This window comes from Lycorma delicatula, chromosome 6 (assembly GCF_047948215.1).
Source record: "Lycorma delicatula isolate Av1 chromosome 6, ASM4794821v1, whole genome shotgun sequence".
In the NCBI taxonomy this organism is placed as follows: Eukaryota; Metazoa; Arthropoda; class Insecta; order Hemiptera; family Fulgoridae; genus Lycorma; species Lycorma delicatula.
Genome location: NC_134460.1, coordinates 21,166,350 through 21,190,075, shown reverse-complemented (window position 1 = coordinate 21,190,075; position 23,726 = coordinate 21,166,350). Strand labels below are relative to the sequence as shown.

Genomic DNA, 23,726 nt, shown 5'->3' with positions numbered 1-23,726 from the left:
CTTTTGTGTATAAAAAATATATATATCAATGTTATGTTTTGGCTGGCACCTAGTGAATTAATTACATGAATAAAACGTAATAGCAGTACAGATATATTTTAAACAAAAGTAAATGAACAGAAATTATTGAGAGATAGAAAAACGTTTAAAAGATTCAAATGGGTTTTAGGGAGTCGTATTTTCTCAAACTTTTGCAAACATAACCCCACTTTATATTAAGCTCAGTATATACATGCTTGTATACTTATCTTAACATTTTTTCCCCAAAATAAATATTTTCCTCCTTCCTTAAAAATTGAAAAAGCTATCTGTTTATTATTATTTATTTTTTAACAGAATTTTTTTTAATGTCTTCCTAGGCATAATAGTAGTGCAAGCGGCCCAAAAAAAGACTTTAGGGACAATATTAGTGACGGGGGGTAGTCGATCAAAGTTTAAAAATATAATTTTTTTTAATCTTTCAGAATGATTTTGGGTTCCTTTAAACTTTTAATAGTATTAAACGTTTAAATAATAAATTTTTAGTAGTAATGTTATAATAAAATTTCATCAAAGTTCACCTCTCAAAAAAAAAAATTTGCATTTATTGGTTGTACAGTTTTTAATGGAATTTTTTTAATCCACTATTTAACATACTAAACGTAGAAAAAAAATCTTGGAAGTGAGTTTAGAGGCTTTTTTTTTGTCTTCAGTCATTTAACTGGTTTGATGCAGCTCTCCAGGATTCCCTATCTAGTGCTAGTCGTTTCATTACAGTATACCATGTACATCCTACATCCCTAACAATTTGTTTTACATAATCCAAACTTGGCCTGCCTACACAATTTTTCCTTTCTACCTGTCCTTCGAATATTAAAGCACTATTCCAGGATGCCTTAGTATGTGGCCTATAAGTCTGTCTCTTCTTTTAACTATATTTTTCCAAATGCTTCTTACTTCATCTATTTGCCGCAATACCTCTTCATTTGTCACTTTATCCAACCATCTGATTTTTAACATTCTCCTATAGCACCGCATTTCAAAAGCTTCTAATCTTTTCTTCTCACGTACTTCGTATCAGTGGTTCCATATAAAGCGACACTCCAAACATACACTTTCAAAAATCTTTTCCTGACATTTAAATTAATTTTTGATGTAAACAAATTATATTTCTTACTGAAGGCTCGTTTAGCTTGTGCTATTCGGCATTTTATATCGCTCCTGCTTCGTCCATCTTTAGTAATTCTACTTCCCAAATAACAAAATTCTTCTACCTCCATAATCTTTTCTTCTCCTATTTTCACATTCAGTGGTCCATCTTTATTTCTACTACATTTTATTACTTTTGTTTTCTTCTAGTTTATTTTCATGCGATAGTTCTTGCGTAGGACTTCATCTGTGCCGTTCATTGTTTCTTCTAAATCCTTTTTACTCTCGGCTAGAATTACTATATCATCAGCAAATCGTAGCATCTTTATCTTTTCACCTTGTACTGTTACTCCGAATCTAAATCGTTCTTTAACATCATTAACTTGCTAGTTCCATGTAAAGATTAAAAAGTAACGGAGATAGGGAACATCCTTGTCGGACTCCCTTTCTTATTACGGCTTCTTTCTTATGTTCTTCAATTGTTACTGTTGCTGTTTGGTTCCTGTACATGTTAGCAATTGTTCTTCTATCTCTGTATTTGAACCCATATTTTTTTTAAATGCTGAACATTTTATTCCAGTCTACGTTATCGAAAGCCTTTTCTAGGTCTATAAACGCCAAGTATGTCGGTTTGTTTTTCTTTAATCTTCCTTCTACTATTAATCTGAGGCCTAAAATTGTTTCCCTTGTCCTTATATTTTTCCTGAAACCAAATTGGTCTTCTCCTAACACTTCCTCCACTCTCCTCTCAATTCTTCTGTGTAGAATTCTAGTTAAGATTTTTGATGCATGACTAGTTAAACTAATTGTTCTGTATTCTTCACATTTATCTGCCCCTGCTTTCTTTGGTATCATTACTATAACACTTTTTTTGAAGTCTGACGGAAATTCCCCTTTTTCATAAATATTACACACCAGTTTAGTTTAAATATTCCTACCGTTTAGAGGTAGGAAAGCAAAAAAAAAATAAATAAATAAAACATACCGATTTTTTAAAACTTTTAATACTCTTTTTTGGTTTATTTAAATATATAATGATAATTTTGCAATAAATTACCCCCACACCAAAAAAAACATTTGGGTAACTTTTATCATTTATAATTATTTTCCAACTATATAAGAATAAATAACAAATTCTGGAAAAGTATTATGTCTTTATTGACGAAATTCTTTTTATTGCTCTGAATTGAGATTGTTTTACTGTGTTAATCTTTTTTTTTGCCGATTCTGTTTTGTAGCTTAAGAATGAATAATTTACTGATTAAGAAATGTTAAATTCAGTTAGTATGAGATAATCATACTTATTCAGAGATTTCTATCAGTAGAATTGTATAATACACTGAAAATGTTTCTATTAAAATCATTTAAATAAAAATAATAACATTTCGTTGGAAAAATATATACCAGATTAAAATTTATGTAAACATTTAAAAAGGTTTACTATTTCCTATTTATTTTGTCTCATTATGTTAAATTATTCAATAAAAGTAATTCTTTCTTTAGAAAAAATAAACTCAAATGGTATTGATAACGTTTAAATAGCTACTTATCTTTTGTATCTTTTCATGTTCCTCTTGTTAAACATGAAAATGGCTTAACTGCGAGTTTAAAAGGAGCTTATCAGCAATATTTGAGCTAAAACAGCGTGATCGTATAACGTCAGTTAAAACGATCACACTTCTTAGTTCTGAAAATTGGCTTTCAACGTAAATTGGCAAATATAAGTAGATAAGTTACTTTTAGGAAAAGGGTGAAAAAGGTTTCCATGAATTTTAAACAAGTGCAGCGTTAGATTCATATGAAAACGCAATAGACATGAGCGAGCGCGCACTTACACATTCACATACATACGCGCGCGCTCACATACACACTCACAATTACAAATAATCTATTATAAAGTTTTTTTAAATAATCTACAACGTAACCTCGAACAGTAAAATCGTTGTTAAAAAAATTACGTATTACAGAAAAAAGGTGACAAAAAAAATTTTTTTTCAAGTCCAAAGCCTGACCAAAATTTGAACCAGCGATCCAAAATATAAAGCTAAGACGTAATTTATAAAAATAAGATACAAACGTAAAGATAATGAGTGGACACACATAACATAAATTTCATAACGCAAAACTGATCTTTAGCTATTATTTTTCATTATCCTAATTCTTAATTATTATTAATTAAAATTTGTTTCATTATTTTAAAGCAGCCTATGACTTTGTCAGGTTATATAATTAAAAAGAAGCAAATAAAATGTTGTAAAACCAGTCTAATTCAAATGCAAAAAATATTTCCTGTGAATAGTGATAGGCGTTCAAATCGCCTATTATTTCGCAGGGTAAAGGAATCTGTGAAAACAGAACGGACAGATCATCCTTATTGTTACCGGAATATAAAAGTTGCAGATATTAATTTTAATATCTTCAAAATCTTCACTGAGAATTCAGGGATGTTTTTCTCTAGCGGAATCCGCGCAGCTAATATGAATTTCTTCAGTAAAACAGCCACATCTTCGCATCCTCTGACCTCAGTTTGATGGTCGCATCTTTCGCAGAAGTAACCGCGAAAAGTCACTCCATCCTGGGGACGAAGATGAGTCTCTACAGATATAATATTAACAGACAGTATTAAAGGATTTTTTCTTCCTTTAATAAGATTTCGATATCTTCACGACGAGAATGGAGACCGCAATCATTCCGCTGAATAATATTTGTACCCGTGAGAATTACTTTTTTCCTGTTATATATAAAAACTTTGAATGTAGATTACTTATCAAATACTATCCGGTTTTTCTTTTATGATTTAATAACCTTCAAGAAGTGCTTTGCTTCTTCAGTCACTTCATCGCCACCATATCCTCGAACAGACTTCATATATTCAACCGGAATTCGAACCCAGGACCTCCGGATGAACGGCCGAGACGCTACCAGTCGCGCCACGGAGACCGGCCCGTAATTTCTATTTAAAACACTCTTACTCCAAAAAATAAAACACAAAAAAGTTAAAGATATCCGTAAAATTTGGCCTGATTAGAATATTTTCCTTTATGTAGTATTTTGTATAGGTATAGTTGTAAATATGCAACTATACTTACATGGGAAGGTGACGCGGCGTGCCTCCGACGACTCTGTTTTAGATGCTGGAGTCCAGGCCACAGGGCCAAGTTCTGTAATGCCGCAGATAGAAGTGGCCGTTGTTGTAGATGTGGTAAGACCGACTCCTCAAATGAGGAGTTCCTTTTCGGAACTCCTCATTTGAGGTATGGCATGCAGAAAGACCGAGTTTCGGCTGCCTGGGCGGGGTCTTGCGTCCTTCCGAGGTAGTTTGAGGCGAATGCACTCCCCGGTTCTGAGTTTATGCTTAATTGTGTGTCCATCTCCGGGCGGCGGGGAAACTACGGATGTGTTAAAAAGACAACCTTTATTTGTATATTATTTAAATATAAACTCGACTGAAGTATAACTATACAGTCTCGAAAATAAACATTTTAATACGTATAAAACTTCATAAGAATCATGTATTAGTTAATTATTTGAGATAATAAATTTATTTATTAATTTTATTTTTTTTTAATTGAGGAGTTATAAAAGTAAAGTAAGACAAACTCCCATTATATTATAACATTTAAATTCAACATAACAGCAGTTTGTGTCCTTAGATTCATTAATTTTGTGAATATTAAAGGATGAAATCATAAAGCAATGTTTGCAATCAAGAAGGAAGAGATCCTTAACCCGTGTAATCTTCCACAGTTTGATCACCTAACAGGGAGGAAAGCAAAATTAATATATCTCCTTCAAACACGTAATTAGTCTTGAATTGAAAACGAATAGAGATATATCTTTACTTCTGTTTGGATGAATGTGAATAGCTATTTTTTTCAGTTAATTAATTCTTCTTTGTGTTTTCTTTTTATAATGAAATTAATACTCTAAAATAGAAATTACTCATATTTTTTTTATTTTGTATGTTTAACCTGTTAAACATTCAAATAAAATTTTTAATGAAATCGTATTTTTTTAAAAAATAGAATTTTTACTTTAAATTAAGCTCATAGATTTAAATAAAATGAACATAAATAAAGAAATAAAGACGAAACTCACATTTAAAATTAGATGAATGGATAAATTTAATCAGTGTTGCAGTACATAAAGAAGAAGTTAAAAACCATTAAGAAATACAGATTCAGAAGTTTTAACGTAACAACAGTTGATTAAGAAAAAAAAGGTTGTAAATTAGGCAGAAGAAGGGAGAAGAACGGATAAAATAATAGCGTATAAAGAAACGAAAAGAAATTTAAAAGTAACGATTAAAAGATCAAATTAGATGGAAAGAAAAGATTTTTCCTTTTTTTTTCTTTATAATTTACAGTAACTGATTTAGTTTATTTCTATTCCCTCACATCACTTTTCACTTTTTAAAACATAAACATTATTCATGTAAATATATTAAAAAAATGGCCTTTTCTGCCGTAATGCGGTTAAGGTTTTTTTTTGAAACATAAGCAAAGCAGAACCACAACGAAGCGCTAAGTTAAATCGAGTGACAGAATGCAAAGCTTAGCTAAACGTATACGCTAGCAAGGCTATACTGTTGAAAGCCGCTCAGTTAGACTGCAATAAATATTTACACAGAGCCCCCCTTGTCTGTTCTTGTCTCCGTTGCTACATTGCCGTCACCCCTTACATTATAACAGGACCAATAGACCGTGGAGAGGGAATTCAAAACCCTCGCTGAATTTTCTATTATATTCCTTTTTAAAATATTTAATTTGTGATTTGACCAATACCACTCGTTACAGTTTACGATAATGAAATACCATTTGTGATAATAACGAGAAAAAACGTTAATTATTATTGTTATTGTATTATATGTTTAAAATTCGTTTCTTTAAAACCAATTTGTTATTTGCGTTGATAAAAGATCGAAAATATTCTATTAGTATTAATATTTTTATTTCAAATATTAAAAAAAATATAATTATTTTATAACGTCCATTTCAATTTTACAATAATAATACACGTAACTTATCTACAAAATTTTGTAACTTTATTTCAATATCAACGTTACATAAATATATACCTTTCAAGGTTAACGTTATTTATGTATTTAATAACTTTGAACGTACCCTACTTGTTATAAAATACAATTTGTCTTCAGTCAAATTTTTTTTGTCTTCAGTCATTTGACTGGTTTGATGCAGCTCTCCAAGATTCCCTATCTAGTGCTAGTCGTTTCATTTCGGTATACCCTCTACATCCTACATCCCTAACAATTTGTTTTACATATTCCAAACGTGACCTGCCTACACAATTTTTCCCTTCTACCTGTCCTTCCAATACTAAAGCGACTATTCCAGGATGCCTTAGTGTGTGGCCTATAAGTCTGTCTCTTCTTTTAACTATATTTTTTTCCAAATGCTTCTTTCTTCATCTATTTGCAGCAATACCTCTTCGTTTGTCACTTTATCCACCCATCTGATTTTTAACATTCTCCTGTAGCACCACATTTCAAAAGCTTCTAATCTTTTCTTCTCAGATACTCCGATCGTCCAAGTTTCATTTCCATATATAGCGACACTCCAAACATACACTTTCAAAAATCTTTTCCTGACATTTATATTAATTTTTGATGTAAACAAATTATATTTCTTACTGAAGGCTCGTTTAGCTTGTGCTATTCGACATTTTATTTCGCTCCTGCTTCGTCCATCTTTAGTAATTCTACCTCCCAAATAACAAAATTCTTCTACCTCCATAATCTTTTCTCCTCCTATTTTTACATTCAGTGGTCCATCTTTGTTATTTCTACTACATTTCATTACTTTTGTTTTGTTTTTGTTTATTTTCATGCGATAGTTCTTGCGTAGGACTTCATCTATGCCGCTCATTGTTTCTTCTAAATCCATTTTACTCACGGCTAGAATTACTATACCATCAGCAAATCGTAGCATCTTTATCTTTTCACCTTGTACTGTTACTCCGAATCTAAATTGTTCTTTAACATCATTAACTTGCTAGTTCCATGTAAAGATTAAAAATTAACAGAGATAGGGAACATCCTTGTCGGACTCCCTTTCTTATTACGGCTTCTTTCTTATGTTCTTCAATTGTTACTGTTGCTCTTTGGTTCCTGTACATGTTAGCAATTGTTCTTCTATCTCTGTATTTGAACCCTAATTTTTTTAAAATGCTGAACATTTTATTCCAGTCTACGTTATCGAATGCTTTTTCTAGGTCTATAAACGCCAAGTATGTCGGTTTGTTTTTCTTTAATCTTCCTTCTACTATTAATCTGAGGCCTAAAATTGCTTCCCTTGTCCCTATACTTTTCCTGAAACCAAATTGGTCTTCTCCTAACACTTCCTCCACTCTCCTCTCAATTCTTCTGTATAGAATTCTAGTTAAGAATTTTGATGCATGACCAGTTAAACTAATTGTTCTGTATTCTTCACATTTATTTGCCCCTGCTTTCTTTGGTATCATTACTATAACACTTTTTTTGAAGTCTGACAGAAATTCCCCTTTTTCGTTAATATTACACACCAGTTTGTATAATCTATCAATCGCTTCCTCACCTGCACTGCGCAGTAATTCTACAGGTAATCCGTCTATTCCAGGAGCCTTTCAGCCATTTAAATCTTTTAATTCTCTCTTAAATTCAGATCTCAGTATTGTTTCTCCCATTTCATCCTCCTCAACTTCCTCTTCTTCCTCTATAACACCATTTTCTAATTCATTTCTTATAAACTTTTTTAATATAAACCAATTTTTTAATATAAACTTATTTTTTTCGCAAAAAGAGTCGATAAAATAGAAATTACAACTGAAAGAATTACAACTAGAATTACAGCTTAACTACAAATAGTAAAACTGTTGTTGGTTACCAAAAATCTTTTAAAGCTAAGAAGATTTTCCTGCTGCTGTCTTATAACGTTTTAAATTACGCGGCTGGAATCTGTATCACAATGAGGGTCATTATTAAACAAATTTTCATTATGATACAGATATTCAACCACTCTAAACCTATTCTTTTCAGCCATTGACCAACCAGAACCGGGTATTCCTTAATGTATTAACTGTTCTTTTTTTTTACTTTGATTTTAATCCGATTTAGTAGTTCCAGATGAAATTTGTGAATGTAAACCAGTAGATAACTAAATTTCTTTATTACACTGTTAATCCTTCTATTAATTATGTCGGATTCTGAGGAAGAAATGTCTTTAACAACGATCGACATTACCTAAGATAAAAACAGAATTTATGATTAAAAGTTTTTTTTTTGAGGTGGAGGAACCCATTTACGGGCGTCGAAGCAGTGTCGGACTCGCTAACAGGTTCCGCAAGCTGTTACAGAAAATGCGTATGTATTCCTGCGCACTACCGACTAAAAGTCTAGTGACACAGAAATGTATTGTTTAATTTTTTTTTTGAAAAATTAAAAGCTGTATTTTATAAACAATGCATTCTATCATTGATCTAATTCAATAATCTCAACATTTTTCACCTCTAGAAAAAATACCTTATGTAACTCTCTATCATTAGCTATCATTAGCTATCATTATCTATCAGCCTATCATTATAGGCTAGTAGCTTGTACTATTATTTAACAGCAAATGGTCAAATTATAAACAACGATCACGTCTTTTCAGTGATAAAGTTATTGGTTATTGCAGAATGAAAATGTTTAAGTAATAAGACAAATGTTAAGTAATAAGAGGTATTATTATTACTTTTCCGTAGCGTAACAGTTTACCATTTCACAAAAAAAAAATTGTTTTTTTTACTGAAATGTGTAATTACCTTATGTAAGAGTTATCGCACCATTGATAACTCTTACAACAAATTTTGAGAAAAATTGTTAACTAAGAAATCTGTTTTGAACAATATAACTGATGATTACATATAATCCTAACAACAATAATATTATGTAATAGAAGAAATCTGATTACACTGGTCAATATGATTTTTGTCTCACGAGTACCAACAGGTGTACTTAATGCATTTTTTTAATGTTGTTTTTCTGTTTTCAGATGTTTATTCGGAATTTCTCCATCAAACACAGTTTTTTCTGTTATTTTAATTTTTTTTAATATTTTAAAACGTTTTTTCATCTATTTTTTCTATTGTCATGTAAAAGCTCCTAGAGCATTGTAAATATGATGGAACCAATTGTGCTAACTCAAAGAGTATCCTTGCTACTGTTATGCTGGTTCAAACGTGTATAGACATGTACAAACGTGATCTAGTGTAGCACACATTCATCAGAACGATGCCAGTTGTGAGATAGTAGTGGCCAGTAAACATATCATGGGCCTCACCAGTATCTGTTGCTTACTATTTCTTGTATTTTTTGTTTATCGTGTTCTAAGCTTTTCACTGTATGGAAAAATGGCACACGTCACATGCCATTTGCTATCTCTAAGATTTGGAGAAATCTGTTATTTCTGCTTAACAAACATCACAAGAATTTCGTCAAAATCAAAATATACAGTGGTGTACTCTAACTTGCAATCTGCATTGAGATTCACACTGCGAAGAATTACCCATACCAAAGTCTCCAGAACACGTACATTAGATGAAGAGAGCTCAGAGTTTGACGGAAATTTTCCTTCCTCTTGTAAGATACAAATATTTCATTAATTAAAATTTTATTTGGCTATAACTCTGGAACCAATGAAAATAAGTATCGCTTATGAAATATCGTTGAAAAGCTCTTAATGTGGACTTATTACTGCAATTAAGAAAAAAATCGAAAATCCAAAATTTTGGGCTTTTTTGGACATTTTTGGTCAAGTCGATTGCAATAAAAAAGGGAGGTGCACAATTAGATGTTACAACAGTCCTAAATCCAAAATTTCAACATCTTACGGTTAATCGTTTTTGAGTTACGCGAGATACATACGTACAGACGTTACGCCGACACTAGTCAAAATGGATTCAGGGATGGTCAAAATGGATATTTCCGTTGAAATATAAAACCGAAATATTACGCCATTACAATACTTCCTTGTACAAAGTACAATAATCTTGAAAATTGAAATACATGAGTTATAGACGTAATGTATTTGCTAACAATATTATAAATAATGTTGGCATACTACATAATTTTAAAACATTTATACATTTTAGCTCGTATACCTATTGGATCATTAAATTCTGTAACAATTTTTAAAAGAGGAAATATTTTTAAGAAAAAAGTTTTAAAAAATACAACTCTTTGTAGTTTGTGGAAGCAGTTTTAATTTTATTATATAATTGACTTATAATTTAGCACTGTTAGATAAATATACTTATACAGTTTTTTTTTTTTAACTTATATTTTAGGTTAAAGTAATGCTAAGAGTCGCCGGTGTAGCGGATGGACAGCAAGGATCTTATTTAAGTGTAGATGCACGTCGAAGGCAAGTAACCGTATTCGATTCAACTTACCCTTCCCTTCCGGAAGATCGACGACTTCGCGTTATCGCTCCAAAAGTATTTGCATTTGATGCAATCTTTACACCATCTGACTCACAGGTAATACATCGTTCATTATTTAAAAGAAAAATTATTTATTTAACAATAATTAAATCTTAAGACTTAAACTTAAAAGTATTTACTATTAATGAAACAGAACAGAAAAAGCAAGAATCTTTTCCTGTGAAATACGTATTATTAATAATAGTTTTTATCTTTTATTAAATTTATAATAAATAATGAAAATAGAGTTATCCATGCTGGACCGCAAGTAGATATTGCAGCTGGAATATACTATGCTGGCCAGAGGAGAGAATGGAATTTTCCATTAGCAGTAAGAGATTAAAAAAAATATAACTGGCTTTAATCATCTCGAATTTATGTAATGGCCCTTCATAAAAATAATTTGTCACAATAATGATTAAATATAGGTATTGTATTTTATTTGTTATTTCTAATAATAAACTTTTATTTAGTTTCTATTTAAATCCACCCGCATTTGATTTTAACAGTACAACTGGTCAAAAATACGAAATAAAATATTACGTACAAGACTTAATATTAAAAATATAATTCCTTTTTAGAACATATTTTTTTTTTTTTAATTATACTATTTCAGCTGTACAAACTTTTTTAGTTTTTTAAAGCTGTTTATTTTTCAATAATATCGATAGGAATCGTCATCCTTTTTAAATATCTAAATATCTTAACAAATATAACAACCAGTTGTGGTTCAACACGTTCTTTTATTTTTCTTTTCAGACAGAATTTTTCAAGAAATTTTTATTAGAAATATTATTAAAATATTTTTTTTTCGTTCAAATTGGACTGCAATTAACGATACGGCGCGTTATAATAATTAGTGAATTGAAGAGTTTGTAATTTAACAAAAGATGAAGAGACTTTTCGTTAGAATACTGGAATTAGAAATATATAAAAATCTTCTTGAGAAAAATTAAAATAAATTTACTGTAATTCAAATTGAAATGAGATAAGAAACCTGACAATGTCGATTGGAAATAAACTAAGGCTGTATTTCAAAACTTGGTTTGATGTTGGATAAACTTTTTGTCATATTACTAGTCCACAAAATAATTTTACAGAATCAATTTTGTAACCTTATTCATTTACTTTCCTGGCATCATAGTTTTACAGCTATGCTACAAGTAAGAAAATTTGGTAATCAAACAAAAATTGGGATTGGGTTTTTCCATTTCTCAATATTTCATCACCCAGGAACCCCAAAAAACAAAAAAAAAGTGGGAGGTAATATTCCTACGTACGATATACGTACGTAGTAATATTACATTGTCGTGCTTGGAGGTTAATAATGCTTGATTAGATAAACTGATTTTAATGAAATTTGGCACAGAGATTAGTGTATATGGAGCAATTTATTGGTAAACGTTTGGGGTCAATATCTCCAGGCGGTGGAATAAATAATTTCTCTGGGATCAATTTTTTTTTAATTTTTCATACACAACCCCACTTTATATTAAATTGAGTACATGTGTACGTATTCTTAATATGTACGTCTTACCATTTAAAAAAAAATTACCCACAGATTCTTCCCTTCCCTAAAAATCGGAAATTTATCTTTTTATTTATTATGTAATTTTTAACCGAATATTTAAAAATCTTCCTAAGTATAATAGTAATGCAGGTGACCCAATAAAAAAAGTAAAAAATACTTTCGGAACAACATTTTTAGTGGGGGAGCTTATCAAAGTTTAAAAATATTGATTTTTAATTTTTTTTAGAACTTTTTTACTTTATTTAAACTTTTAATAATAATCTTACATTAAAATTTCATCATAATTCACCCCCACACCCAAAAACGAAATCTTGGGTAACTTTTTATTGATTGTACATTTTTCAAAGGATTTTTTTTAGTTTCTTTTATTTAACGTAGTAAACGTAGAATAAAAATTCTTAAGAAAGTTTTTGAAATTTTTAAAACTAAGAATAAACTTTCTTAGATTTGATGGGAGGGGGAGTAGAAAAAAGTAAAGAAATATCGATTTCAATAAATTTTTTTTAAACTTTTTTCTTGAATGTTATTTTTCTACTATATAAGAACAATCAACCAATGTCAGGAAAGAATAACAACTTTGTTTTCAGTCTTTTCCTCTATTATTATTTGTTACACTAATTATTTTGCTACACAAACAACTATTATGATTTATTAAAATCGAATTTAAGTTTTTAAAAAAAAAGAGGTTTTTAATTTCAACTCGGATTTTTGTTTACGTTTAAGCCGAATTTAAGACTAAATGCCATGGATTTATTTATATTTTTCGTATAAGAATTCCTTAGATGATCTCTTTGAAAGTTTATTCTGGATTAATTCAGTGGAAATCTTTTTTAAGCGAATAATTTCACTCTACAAATAATGTGAGGAGATTAAAGAACTTAAGCTCATGTTCATTGTCTTTTCGTGTACCACAGATTTTTTTGTACGGCCACCGTTTTTTGTCGGCTATCCATATTTTAAATAAAATAAAAACTTAAAATAAATAAACATATTTTAAAATATGCAAAATAAGTAAAATAAATAAACACACTTTAAAAAACCATTTTTTTTAGAAAATCCAATAAAAATTTAAAAAAATTATATTTTAAAATTATTCTTTAAAAACGTTGACTGCTTGATGCTGTGCTATATTAAGAGATTAGCAGATTTTTGAAACTTATTCTTAGTTTGGAGTAGCATCAATATGTAGAAATTTAAAACAAAAATTATAACTTTTCCGGCTCTTCGAAGAAAAGAATGTTATTATTTTCCTTCGCATGGACGGAGCAGGAGGGAAATGAATTCTTTTTACGTTTTGTGGCATGAAGTGTACATAAATACCATTCGCTTAAAATAATATACATCTTATACATTTATACGCCTACGTTTATACATTTATAGGCCACAAAATTAAAAAAAATTTGTGGTTCGAAAATCTCCTAAACTACTAAATCAATTTTATGAAAATCTAGATATGCTGTAATAGTATATCTGAAGTTGTGCATATGAAAATTTGAGAAAGATTGGTTGAGTCGTTCTTGAGTTACGCTCAATTTAAGGTCGAAAAAATTTGAGATTGATTGTGTAGTGGTGCATTTTTCATATGCGCTATGTAGAAATCACAGTGATGAGAGAGCTGAAACTTGATACTTCTGTGTAAGGTCTACTGATTAATCGAACGTATTTAGTGAGTTGAACTCTGAAAATCGGTGAGTTTCTGACTGCAAAATAGTGAAAGTGTCGGAAGCGAAAGACGATCTTCTTGTTAGAATTGCGCTAGAGGTCTTTACTGTAGTTTTTGTAGAAAATAGGTTTTAATTTTTTTTAAATTTCATTTAGTACACTAAAATTTGTATCTTTTTTATATCTTTTCACATTCATTTTCTTAGATTTCTTTTTTAAAGATAGTTTTACTGTGGAAGAGTTTAGCTGATTAGTATGGCCATACGACAACGGGATGCTATTCTTTGGATAAATAACAAATATATCATTTTCCCCTGAGCTCAGGATGTAACGTACAAATTAAATTATGACAATCTAGTCTGCCAGTTTTCATGAAAACAGTAAAACGTATGTCGTGAAATTTCATTAGGATTTTTTTAATTCATATGAAATTTAATTTAAATTAGTTTATTTTTGGAATTTTATCGGTACGTGAAAAATTAAACATTTTCCAAAATAAGTAGTTAATTTTTATTTTAAGATATTTATATTAATAAGAATGAAACATAAACAATACAAAACTTTATTTCAAACAATAAATATCAAATACACCATCATATAATACGTAGTGTGCTTACAAGAAATTTTACAAAACACTCACGCAGTGCACACAAACTCACGTTGTTAGTTTAAATTCCTGAGGTGATTGCGTGCAGATTAGATTTCCGAGTAAGTTGATGCTGTTAAGAGAGAACACTCTCGTGTTATACGCTAGTTCTGTTATTTCAAACATTACAACGCTGAAACAGTAAGAGCACTACCACCGTTTGGAAACGATAGAACTGCAAAATATATGTACCGTGCCAACGTAGTAAGTAAACTCGGGTCAAATTACTAACGGTTTAATACAAGTAAAAGCTTCAATATAATGTAATCGAGAAAATAGTATTGTTTAATCACAAAACTCTAATGATCTTGAGTTTCTTATAGCCAGAGACCATTTTAAATGCGATTAAGAAGTACACGCGTCTGAAGCACGCGTGTACGATACTAAACAAGCAGTAATATAAGAGTAGAAGGTCGCACATTCTTTCAACAAAACCTTCGATTCTGTACTAAAAACACATAATAGTTTAAATGTGTTATTAATAGTTAAAAAAATATAAACTTTAAAGGCCTATAAGTTATAGAAGCATAAGCGCTTTTCTATTTAACTAAATTTAAGTAAAATATAATAAAGAATGTACTGTACAATGTATTCAAGGAACAACATATTAATTGATTGCTAGTTATTACCAGAAAAAGTAATATACAAATATTTTTACCGATCTAATAATTTTAAGAATGAAACTTACAAATGACTCTTCCAGCAAAAATGAATTTGACACAAATAAAACAAATATTAATCAATTCATATGCAAGATTTTTGTATTTGTAATTGGCACAACTGATATTAGTGAGTTTTGCGGAAAGGCAGGCTAATGAAGAAAGAAGAACGAAGATCGACAAGCTGCTACGGATTGAACCCGGCCCTGCCTGAATCCGGTGAAGATGCGGTGATGAAGACAGCCAGCCGGAGTGAAGAAAGCTTCCCAACTTTGTTTCACCAACACATTCCTCCTATTTTGACACTCACACATGCGACTCCTTCCGGCGAGAGGAGTGCATTGCATCCTCCAAAAAAACTAGGACTCTCAAGAGGCGCTTCCTGCTAGGCTGGAAGGCGTTAGCACCGAAAGGACATCAGGAGACGAACTGAAGGTAATCGCGTCGGGAGAACGAAACACATACGCATCTAGTCTCCCAAGGTCAGCCCTGGTAAATATTTCAATCTGGTCTAAAGGATCGGAACGCAATACACGATTTCGTCTATAAATAAAACAAATTAAAATATAACCATCAAATAAATAATTATCCCTCAAATAAAAAGAAAGACACAGCAGCAAGGGACATTTGTCCAGGTTCGGCGATTAGTAGGGAGATACAAAAAGTTCCCGTTATCGTTGCGTTCCGTTCGTTCTGATATCAGTGTGCTCGACACTGTGGCTTTGAATCTATAGCAAAACTAACTAAAACAAATTCGATTGTTAAACAGTCATCATCTTTGAGGAATTATGTTAACAACCTCTTTTCCTTTATAAACAAATTTTGAGCGCTTTGTTTTTTCCAGTGTATTTATGTAATCGTTTAGCATACCCTTTTTTTATTAAAACTTTAAAAAAATGCATTTACTATAATTAAGAAAAACATATAACACCAAATTGAACATGGTATTCTCTAAATCAATTTAATTATAATTTTTTTAAATAATAAAAAATATGTTTTATTCAATTTCCAAGCTCGGTAAATTTATTTACCAATTAAAAAAATCTGATGTGGACAGCACATGACTTCCTTGTACGCCTATTAAGTTACGTTACCATATTTTTTTAAAATGAAAAATACATAAAATTTTATTTCATTAAAAGGTTCTGATATTTTTTTCATTTTTTTTTTTTTTTATTTATTTATCGTAAAAGCTTTTTTTACAATGAGAGGTTAATAATTAATTATTAATTAATAAATATATTTAAATTAAAAAAAAAAAATGTTAAAAAAAGTCTGATTCGAACCGATGTGCCTTCCTGTAAGATCCAAATATTTCATTAATTAAAATTTTATTTGGATATAACTCTGGAACCAATGAAAATAATACCACTCATGATATATCGTTGAAAATCTCTCATTGACAGCTTATTACTGCAATTAAAAAAAAGTTAAAAATCCAAAGTTTTTGAATTTTGGGCTTTTTTTGACATTTTTGGTCAGGTCGATTGCAATCAAAAGGGGAGATGCACAACTAGATGTTACGACAGTCCTAAATCCAAAATTTCAACATTCTACGGCTAATCCTTTTTGAGTTATGCGAAGTACATACGTACGTACAGACGTCACACCGAAACTAGTCAAAATGGATTCAGAGATGGTCAACATGGAAATTTCCGTTGAAATCTGGAAATCCAAATTTTTCGCGATCACAATACTTCCTTTATTTTATACAAGGAATTACAAAAGAGTAAGAGAAATTTTGAGATATTAAAAAAAATTACAATTAAAGTTTCCCTCACTGAAATAAAGTTTGAAAATTATTTCTAATAATCCCTAATTAATTTATATCCCATACTACAAAATGAAGTTAGATTACAAGAACCCTCCACTTCCTTTTATGGCATTGAGAAAATAGATTTTGTTGCATATGTGAAAAGTACCACGATAACTAAGCATTGATTTTATAGCACAGGATAGGTAATAATCATGCAGGATGATTGTAATGGAAATTAACACTTTTTTTGATTTGTAAAAAAATGTATTTTTCAAATCTATATTTATTTAGAATACATATACATTTAAACTGGAAAAAGTAAATTATACATACGCTTAACCATTGGCCTTAGATAAAAAATGTGTATGAATAGAGAAAAAAATAAGATTTATTTATGGTTTTTTAGTTGTAAAAGTAAAAGAAATTTAGTTTAGTTAAGTCGGTATGTTGTTAGCATTTCTACGTTAGCATTTATTTATGCCTCGGGCGTATCTGCAAATTAGTTTTTAGGAAACCTGGATTACACTGTACAAGTTTATCGTTTACAGAATTAAATGAAATTGTGTCGTTTACCAGAGACGGACGTTCATCGGCTCACGACAAAAAAAAATTTGCAATTTTCAAATTTTATTCTTTGTAATATTTCACTATTTATAATTGTATGGTATCTGAAACTCGTAAATTTCCAGAAAGTTGAGATAGATCTCCTTAATAATGAATTTTTCTTTAATTTTATAAACATTCCTAATGAAATTTTATTTTTTAGGTATAACTGAAAAATGAGAATTTTATATTAATTCTCATTAATACATGTACATTCGCTTACACATACAACATAAAGTACTAACTGAAACATGGAAAGCCCTTTATACGTAAACCCTTTTTGCGAAATGGATTCTGAGAATTTTTATCAATTTAATATTTCTAAAGTAAAAATTTACATGCAGCCTAACAGTTCACACCGTGAAAAATAAACATACAAAGGTCGTTGAAATATAGCGTACAGTAGCTCATAACTCGCGAATGAAAAGAGATAGTCAAAAGAAACATGTGGTATAAAAGTAAATTTTGTTACAAAAACTTACGTTATTTTTCCACATAACCACAATTCACAGTTATTACACTTTCTCCCAACAGTAAACTAGTTTTCTCAATCTGTCAGTGAAGCCATCAGTTGGCGATGACTACAGAGGCTGTGAAATCGGCTCAAATTTCAATTTCACAACAACCTTAATGGTTATACTTGTTGTGTGTGGCCATTGTTACTGATTGCTCCATAGATCGTCAAATATAACACACACATCTCCTGAGGTTCAAGCATATGTTTTAAAGCCCCAAAATTTGATTAGTAATACTTTGGTTAACAATTTGATCACCATAAACGGCTTTCAGACGAGGATGAATGCGTTCACTTTTTCTGCTGTTAAAATCTCAATTGTACACGCCGTTTTTGATGCGTTGAAATAGCAGGTGAACTCGATTCGATAGCAATGGCGATTGACAAAAAAATAAATGGGCAGTCAACGACTTTGTTGCTTTTGTATTAAGGGAATGAAATTACAAGCTGGAGCTGCCAACGCCTGTCGATTTTTGCGACATTTTTTTCTCTCATTACCTTCCAGTGTGCTTTAAATTTCAGTCGACTCTCGTAAAACATTTAAAGCTTTAAAAATTAAATAATTAAGTTAGTTTTGAAAATGAAATGTACTCATGACTTACAGTTAACGAAATATTTGATATCCATATTCTTAAAAATTTTGTAGTCAGTCGCGTTTTCGTACATAATAAATTATTAAATACTGTTAATAATAGTGTTAAACAAAATATAAGAAGAATATCAAGTTGACAGATTAAAACTTCGGCTCATAATAATATTATAATTAAGTTAATATTTTTATTGTAAAGTAAGTATAAAAGTGTACAAAAGTTTTTATTTGTATGGTTAAGAGTTTATTTATCCCTATCTGATAACGAAACATACTCCTTATATTACATTCCTTCCCAGACTGATTCGAAAACATCATTTAGAAAAACGTTTTTATAAAGTTTCAAATCCAAAGATTTTAATAAGTCAAAGCTTTTATAATCCTATTTATAAAGGAGGTGGTGAATTTCATTTAATCCTATTGATAATAAATAATTGTTCTCACAATTATGAAATAGGTTAAAACTGGATTGGACGTGGTGGACCAATCAATTGTCCACTTCGATCACCTGACTTAACGCCACATTTCATATGAAGCCGTATGAAAACGATGTATACCGACAAAAAGTTAATACTAAAGAAGAGTTACTCATTAAAATACGAAATGCTATTGAATTTATACGAAACGATCCTGACATGATACGGAAAGCCACCGGAAATATTTTACGTCGGGCAGAGTGCTGTGTAAATTGTAAAGGAGGGAATTTCAAACAATTACTATAACTGAGGTTTGTTATTCTGTTACCATTTATCATTTCACGTATTTAATTTCTTTTGTTTGGCTATATTAAGAATAATGTTTCTTAGGTACGGTTTTCTGTCTATTTTTCATCTAATTTGTTTCAATAAAAAACTAATTTTTAAAAGTTTTTAATTACTTTTTATTGGTTGTATTTTAATCCATTTTTTCAGAATTAAATTCTCTACAAATTATGTTAATAAATCAGTCATTAAACAAAGCTATTGTACTACAAACCTAAAAAAACCTGTTTTTAAACACCAAATTTTGTGTTTTACGTTGAATATTTTGAAAACTAGTAGAATTACAGTTGTGGGATCTAGTCTGTCTAGATCTAGTCTATCTATGTAATTCAAACTACATAAGAAACTTTACCAAATTTACTACTTAATTTGAATCCAAAAAATTACAGCAGGGTTATTTTTTATTAGAAAAGTTGAAATCCGGATGAAATCTTTCGTTAGCCGTAACTCGAAAACTAAGCGTTTTCAGACTATGTTTATATGAAAAATTTTCATTATTTTTACCAGTAAAGCATGTCCTGAATATTTTTCCGTTTTTTCGTGGGATCTCTACATATTTCTTAAAATGTCTGTTAAAAATTCCATAAAACATGCTATTTTTATAGAAAATTTGTTGTTTTTAAGTAACGGAAATTCAAATAACTGCGCATGCGCACGAAAGATTTCGACGTAGAGTACCAGTCAGCTGTGCTTTCTGCTACGCACGAAAATGAATATCCTATAATGTGAAGACGGGTTATATAAGGACGCTGTCAACTGGTATCAGTGAATCACTGCTCTTAGATTTACGCACAGATGTGTTTAAGTCAATTAAGTCAGCAGATGCGACTCTCTCCGGAGAAGGGGGCGCATTTCTCCCTCCAAATAACTAGGGCCCCGGTATTCCTGTTAGCCCGTAATATAATAGTACCGAAAGGACTTCAACGGACGGACTGAAGGGGAATAACGCCGGGAGCACGAGGCTCAAAAGCTTAGTTTCCCACGGTCAGACACAGTAAATAATTTTCACGCTGGTCCATACGGATAGGAACGCAAATCACCAAATCCGTCCGTAAATAAAACTTAAAATTTATAACCGCAGCTAAATAACCCGTGGAACTCGCCCGATAATAGAAAGATACAGCAGAAAGGGACATTGTTCAGGCTCTGCGATCTGTAAGGAGAAATATTGAAATTCCCGCCATTCTTGCGTTTCGTTCCGTGTTTGAGTCGGTTATTTATTTTGCTACATAATTATATTTTAGAAAAAATCCTTCTACGATTGTGTAGAGTTAGGTAATCGTTTATGTAATAGTTTAAAAGCGGTAAATTAATACATTTCCTTGAGATTGTGTCTGAGAAGTTTCATAATACAGTAATTTCCACATAGCAAATTATCGATTAAATGGTTATAAAATGTAATATAATACAATGAAGGGTGCCCCGCGCTTTTATTATTCGTGGAATAAAATTTAAAGGAATTTTGTTAATAAATTCTATCAATATGCATTATTGTAATTAAATTTAGCCGAAAGATATAATAAATAAAAATTTACATAAAAGTACATACACTCCCGTGAATTGAAAACAGATTTATAGATCATCATTATCAATATAATAATATTTTATTTGAATTTAATCAACGAGTTTATATATTACAGACATTTATTCTTGATTTAATAAGAAAGTGAAATTGTTTTTCTTTTTTAATGCATCTTTAAATACATTTGCGTTGAAAAAGTTTTCCAAATAATTCATTCTTTAATTCAATAATTTTCAAATAGTGTAATTTCGACTTTTTTGTAATTTTTTCATTAGTTAAATAAAAGTGTATTTAAAATGTATTATTAACGGGTGTAATCTTAATATTGTTACTCGGGTGAGCAGAAAAAATTAATACCTCGGTATGTTTGCTGGAATAACCATTATCCTTTTGCCGTTATCTTTACAAAAACAAATCCAGAAACTCTGCGCGTTATACAACCACGCCGTTTTACTGATATCATTTTATCGATTCCACAGATTGGGTAGAGCTTTTTATTTATTCATAATTGTTCGGATGGTTTATTTATATAAAATAATAAAAACAAATTTGTAAGATAATATAATGATCGGGCTTTACTAATGAATGCATTGTCCACCAAAAGTTAAAATTCAGAAATAATTTAAATAAAGCAGATAACAAAGAAAAAAACGAAAAATCACTTTAATTAAATAGTTGATACGTAATATTAACAAAAAATGCTTTAGCTCTTGGAACTTAAATAAAAATTGTTCGGAAATGTACTGTACAAGGTACAAGCTATATTTCCTAAACATTATTAAAATTCATTGTTTGCGTAATCAGCTTTTCACCAACCTATAAATGAGTTTAATTTTTTACAATTATTACTTTTTTTTTGGTGAAGTTCATCCTGAGCTACTAAAAAAAAATTTTTCTTTCATCAAAAGAAAGCGGTTCACCAGTATATTTTCAAATGAAAATGAATGAAATTAAGATCTAAATTAAATGATGTAAATTAAGATATCCAAATTTGTATAAATAATACGCAAAATAAAGTTCATTGTTTTTTTTCTAAACGTTATTAGCGAGAACCAAATAGTTATATATTACAGAACGTTCAAGGACTCTAACTAAAAGTAAAACGAAAACTTATGCTTCAGAATACGACATAATTTAATTCTCTTTTCCAATAATGAAGTTTACCTGGATTCTAAAATCAACTTCAAACTTTAAAAAATAGAAGTAAAGGAATTGTAAGATGAACTCTACGCTTCTTTCATTTTTTGTGAACATTGTTGCGTGTGCTCGTACAACATAGAAAAAACACAAATTTTCTGATTTATACATTAAAGATGGTTTATTTTTCATACTCTCTCACACCCCCTCTCTCTTTCGCTCTCTCTCACTCTCTCTCTCTCTCTCTCTCTCTCTCTCTCACTCTCTCTCTCTCTCTCTCTCTCTCTCTCTCTGTCTCTGTGTGTGTGTGTGTGTGTGTGTGTGTGTGTGTGTGTGTGTGTGTGTGTGTGTGTGTGTGTGTGTGTGTGTGTGTGTGTGTGTGTGTGTGTGTGTGTGTGTTGGCGCGCGCATATGAAGAGCATATATAAACTAATTTATAATTCCTTGTCAGAGCAAGTAATTAATTTCGCGATAGCTGCAAATTAATGGTAATCTGTCTGTTAGTAATTTACTCGTTTATTATTACTTTAAACTGTAGATCAAATTAATAAAACTAGAGATATTATTATAATAATTAATCCTTTAAGCTTATTATTATAATAAGCTTACCAGAAAACTTTACAAGCTTACTATTTAATTCTAAGAATATACTCAAATACTTTATGTTCGATTTTTAACCGGTCTAAAGAAAATTAATCTTTTTATAAATACGATATTAATTTACACCAAAGTATATCTAACAATTATTACATAATAATTATTATAGTCTTTAGACCTGTTAGCTTGTGTATAATATTTAAAAATTAGTATTACATTCCGTTAGTTATCGTCTGATATTATTGTATAATATTAAGCCGGAACGAGATCTTAGGAATCTTAGTAGATGTAGCGAACGCCGATTGAGAATTCAAGCAAGTCGGCTTGGAAGTAGAGGCTTACCTTTCCCTACTTAGTGTTGTATTCTAAACTCCTCTACAGTAAAGTCCTTACCAACAGAAGGATTAAGAAACAATTACTGTAATTAGAACTTAAGAAGGGGATGGTAAAATCACCCCCTCCCACTATCTCTCTAACTACCCCTATCGTTACATTACCACAATAGTACAGGATAACATTAACCCTCTAAAATGCTGTAGGTATTTTTTCTAAAACTAAAGGATTAAGGAGAAGATAAAACAGGCTTTATCCAATGCATTTTTAATTGATGTACTGCATTTATGTAAGATTTATATCAAAACGGTTAAATTAAAAGGATAGCGAGATTTTTTTGCACTTTCAAGAAATAGGCGTGTCTTAATTTTTTTTCTTTATGTGAACACACACACACACACACACACACACACACACACACACACACTATTATACTATTTTTTTTAATTTGAGAAAACGCGTAAGCCTTGAAGAAAATTCTAAACTTGTTTGAAAATTTTATATTAAATTATTTTGCAAGTGCAAATGTTTATTACGGATTTTTAGTCGTGTTCTCATATAAAAAACTGAAATAAAATTTAGAAGAAACTTCAACTTTTCTTTTTAGATATTTATACTTAATAATCGTGATATCATAAATTTACTCAAAAAATCTATTGTTTTATATTTTTCTTCGATAACACAATAAAGTAATTATTTTGAAGCCAGCTATTTATTTTATTATTCCATGTTTCTCTGTATTTCAAATATAACTGAACAGAATGTGTGGGGGAAGGTATTCAATCTTTGATTTAGAAAGGAATGAAACAAGAATGTAATCTGTCCCATTGCT

At 30.2% G+C, this 23,726-nt stretch overlaps 1 protein-coding gene across 1 annotated transcript in view; it reads left to right on the top strand.

Moving 5' to 3' along the window:
- Positions 1 to 23,726, top strand: part of LOC142326580 (kinesin-like protein CG14535) — a 771,779-nt gene that overhangs the window by 654,484 nt on the left and 93,569 nt on the right. Inside the window, exon 4 of the mRNA XM_075369160.1 lies at positions 10,450 to 10,641. Coding sequence (XP_075225275.1) covers positions 10,450 to 10,641 — 192 coding nt within the window. The remainder of the gene's footprint in view (positions 1 to 10,449; positions 10,642 to 23,726) is intronic.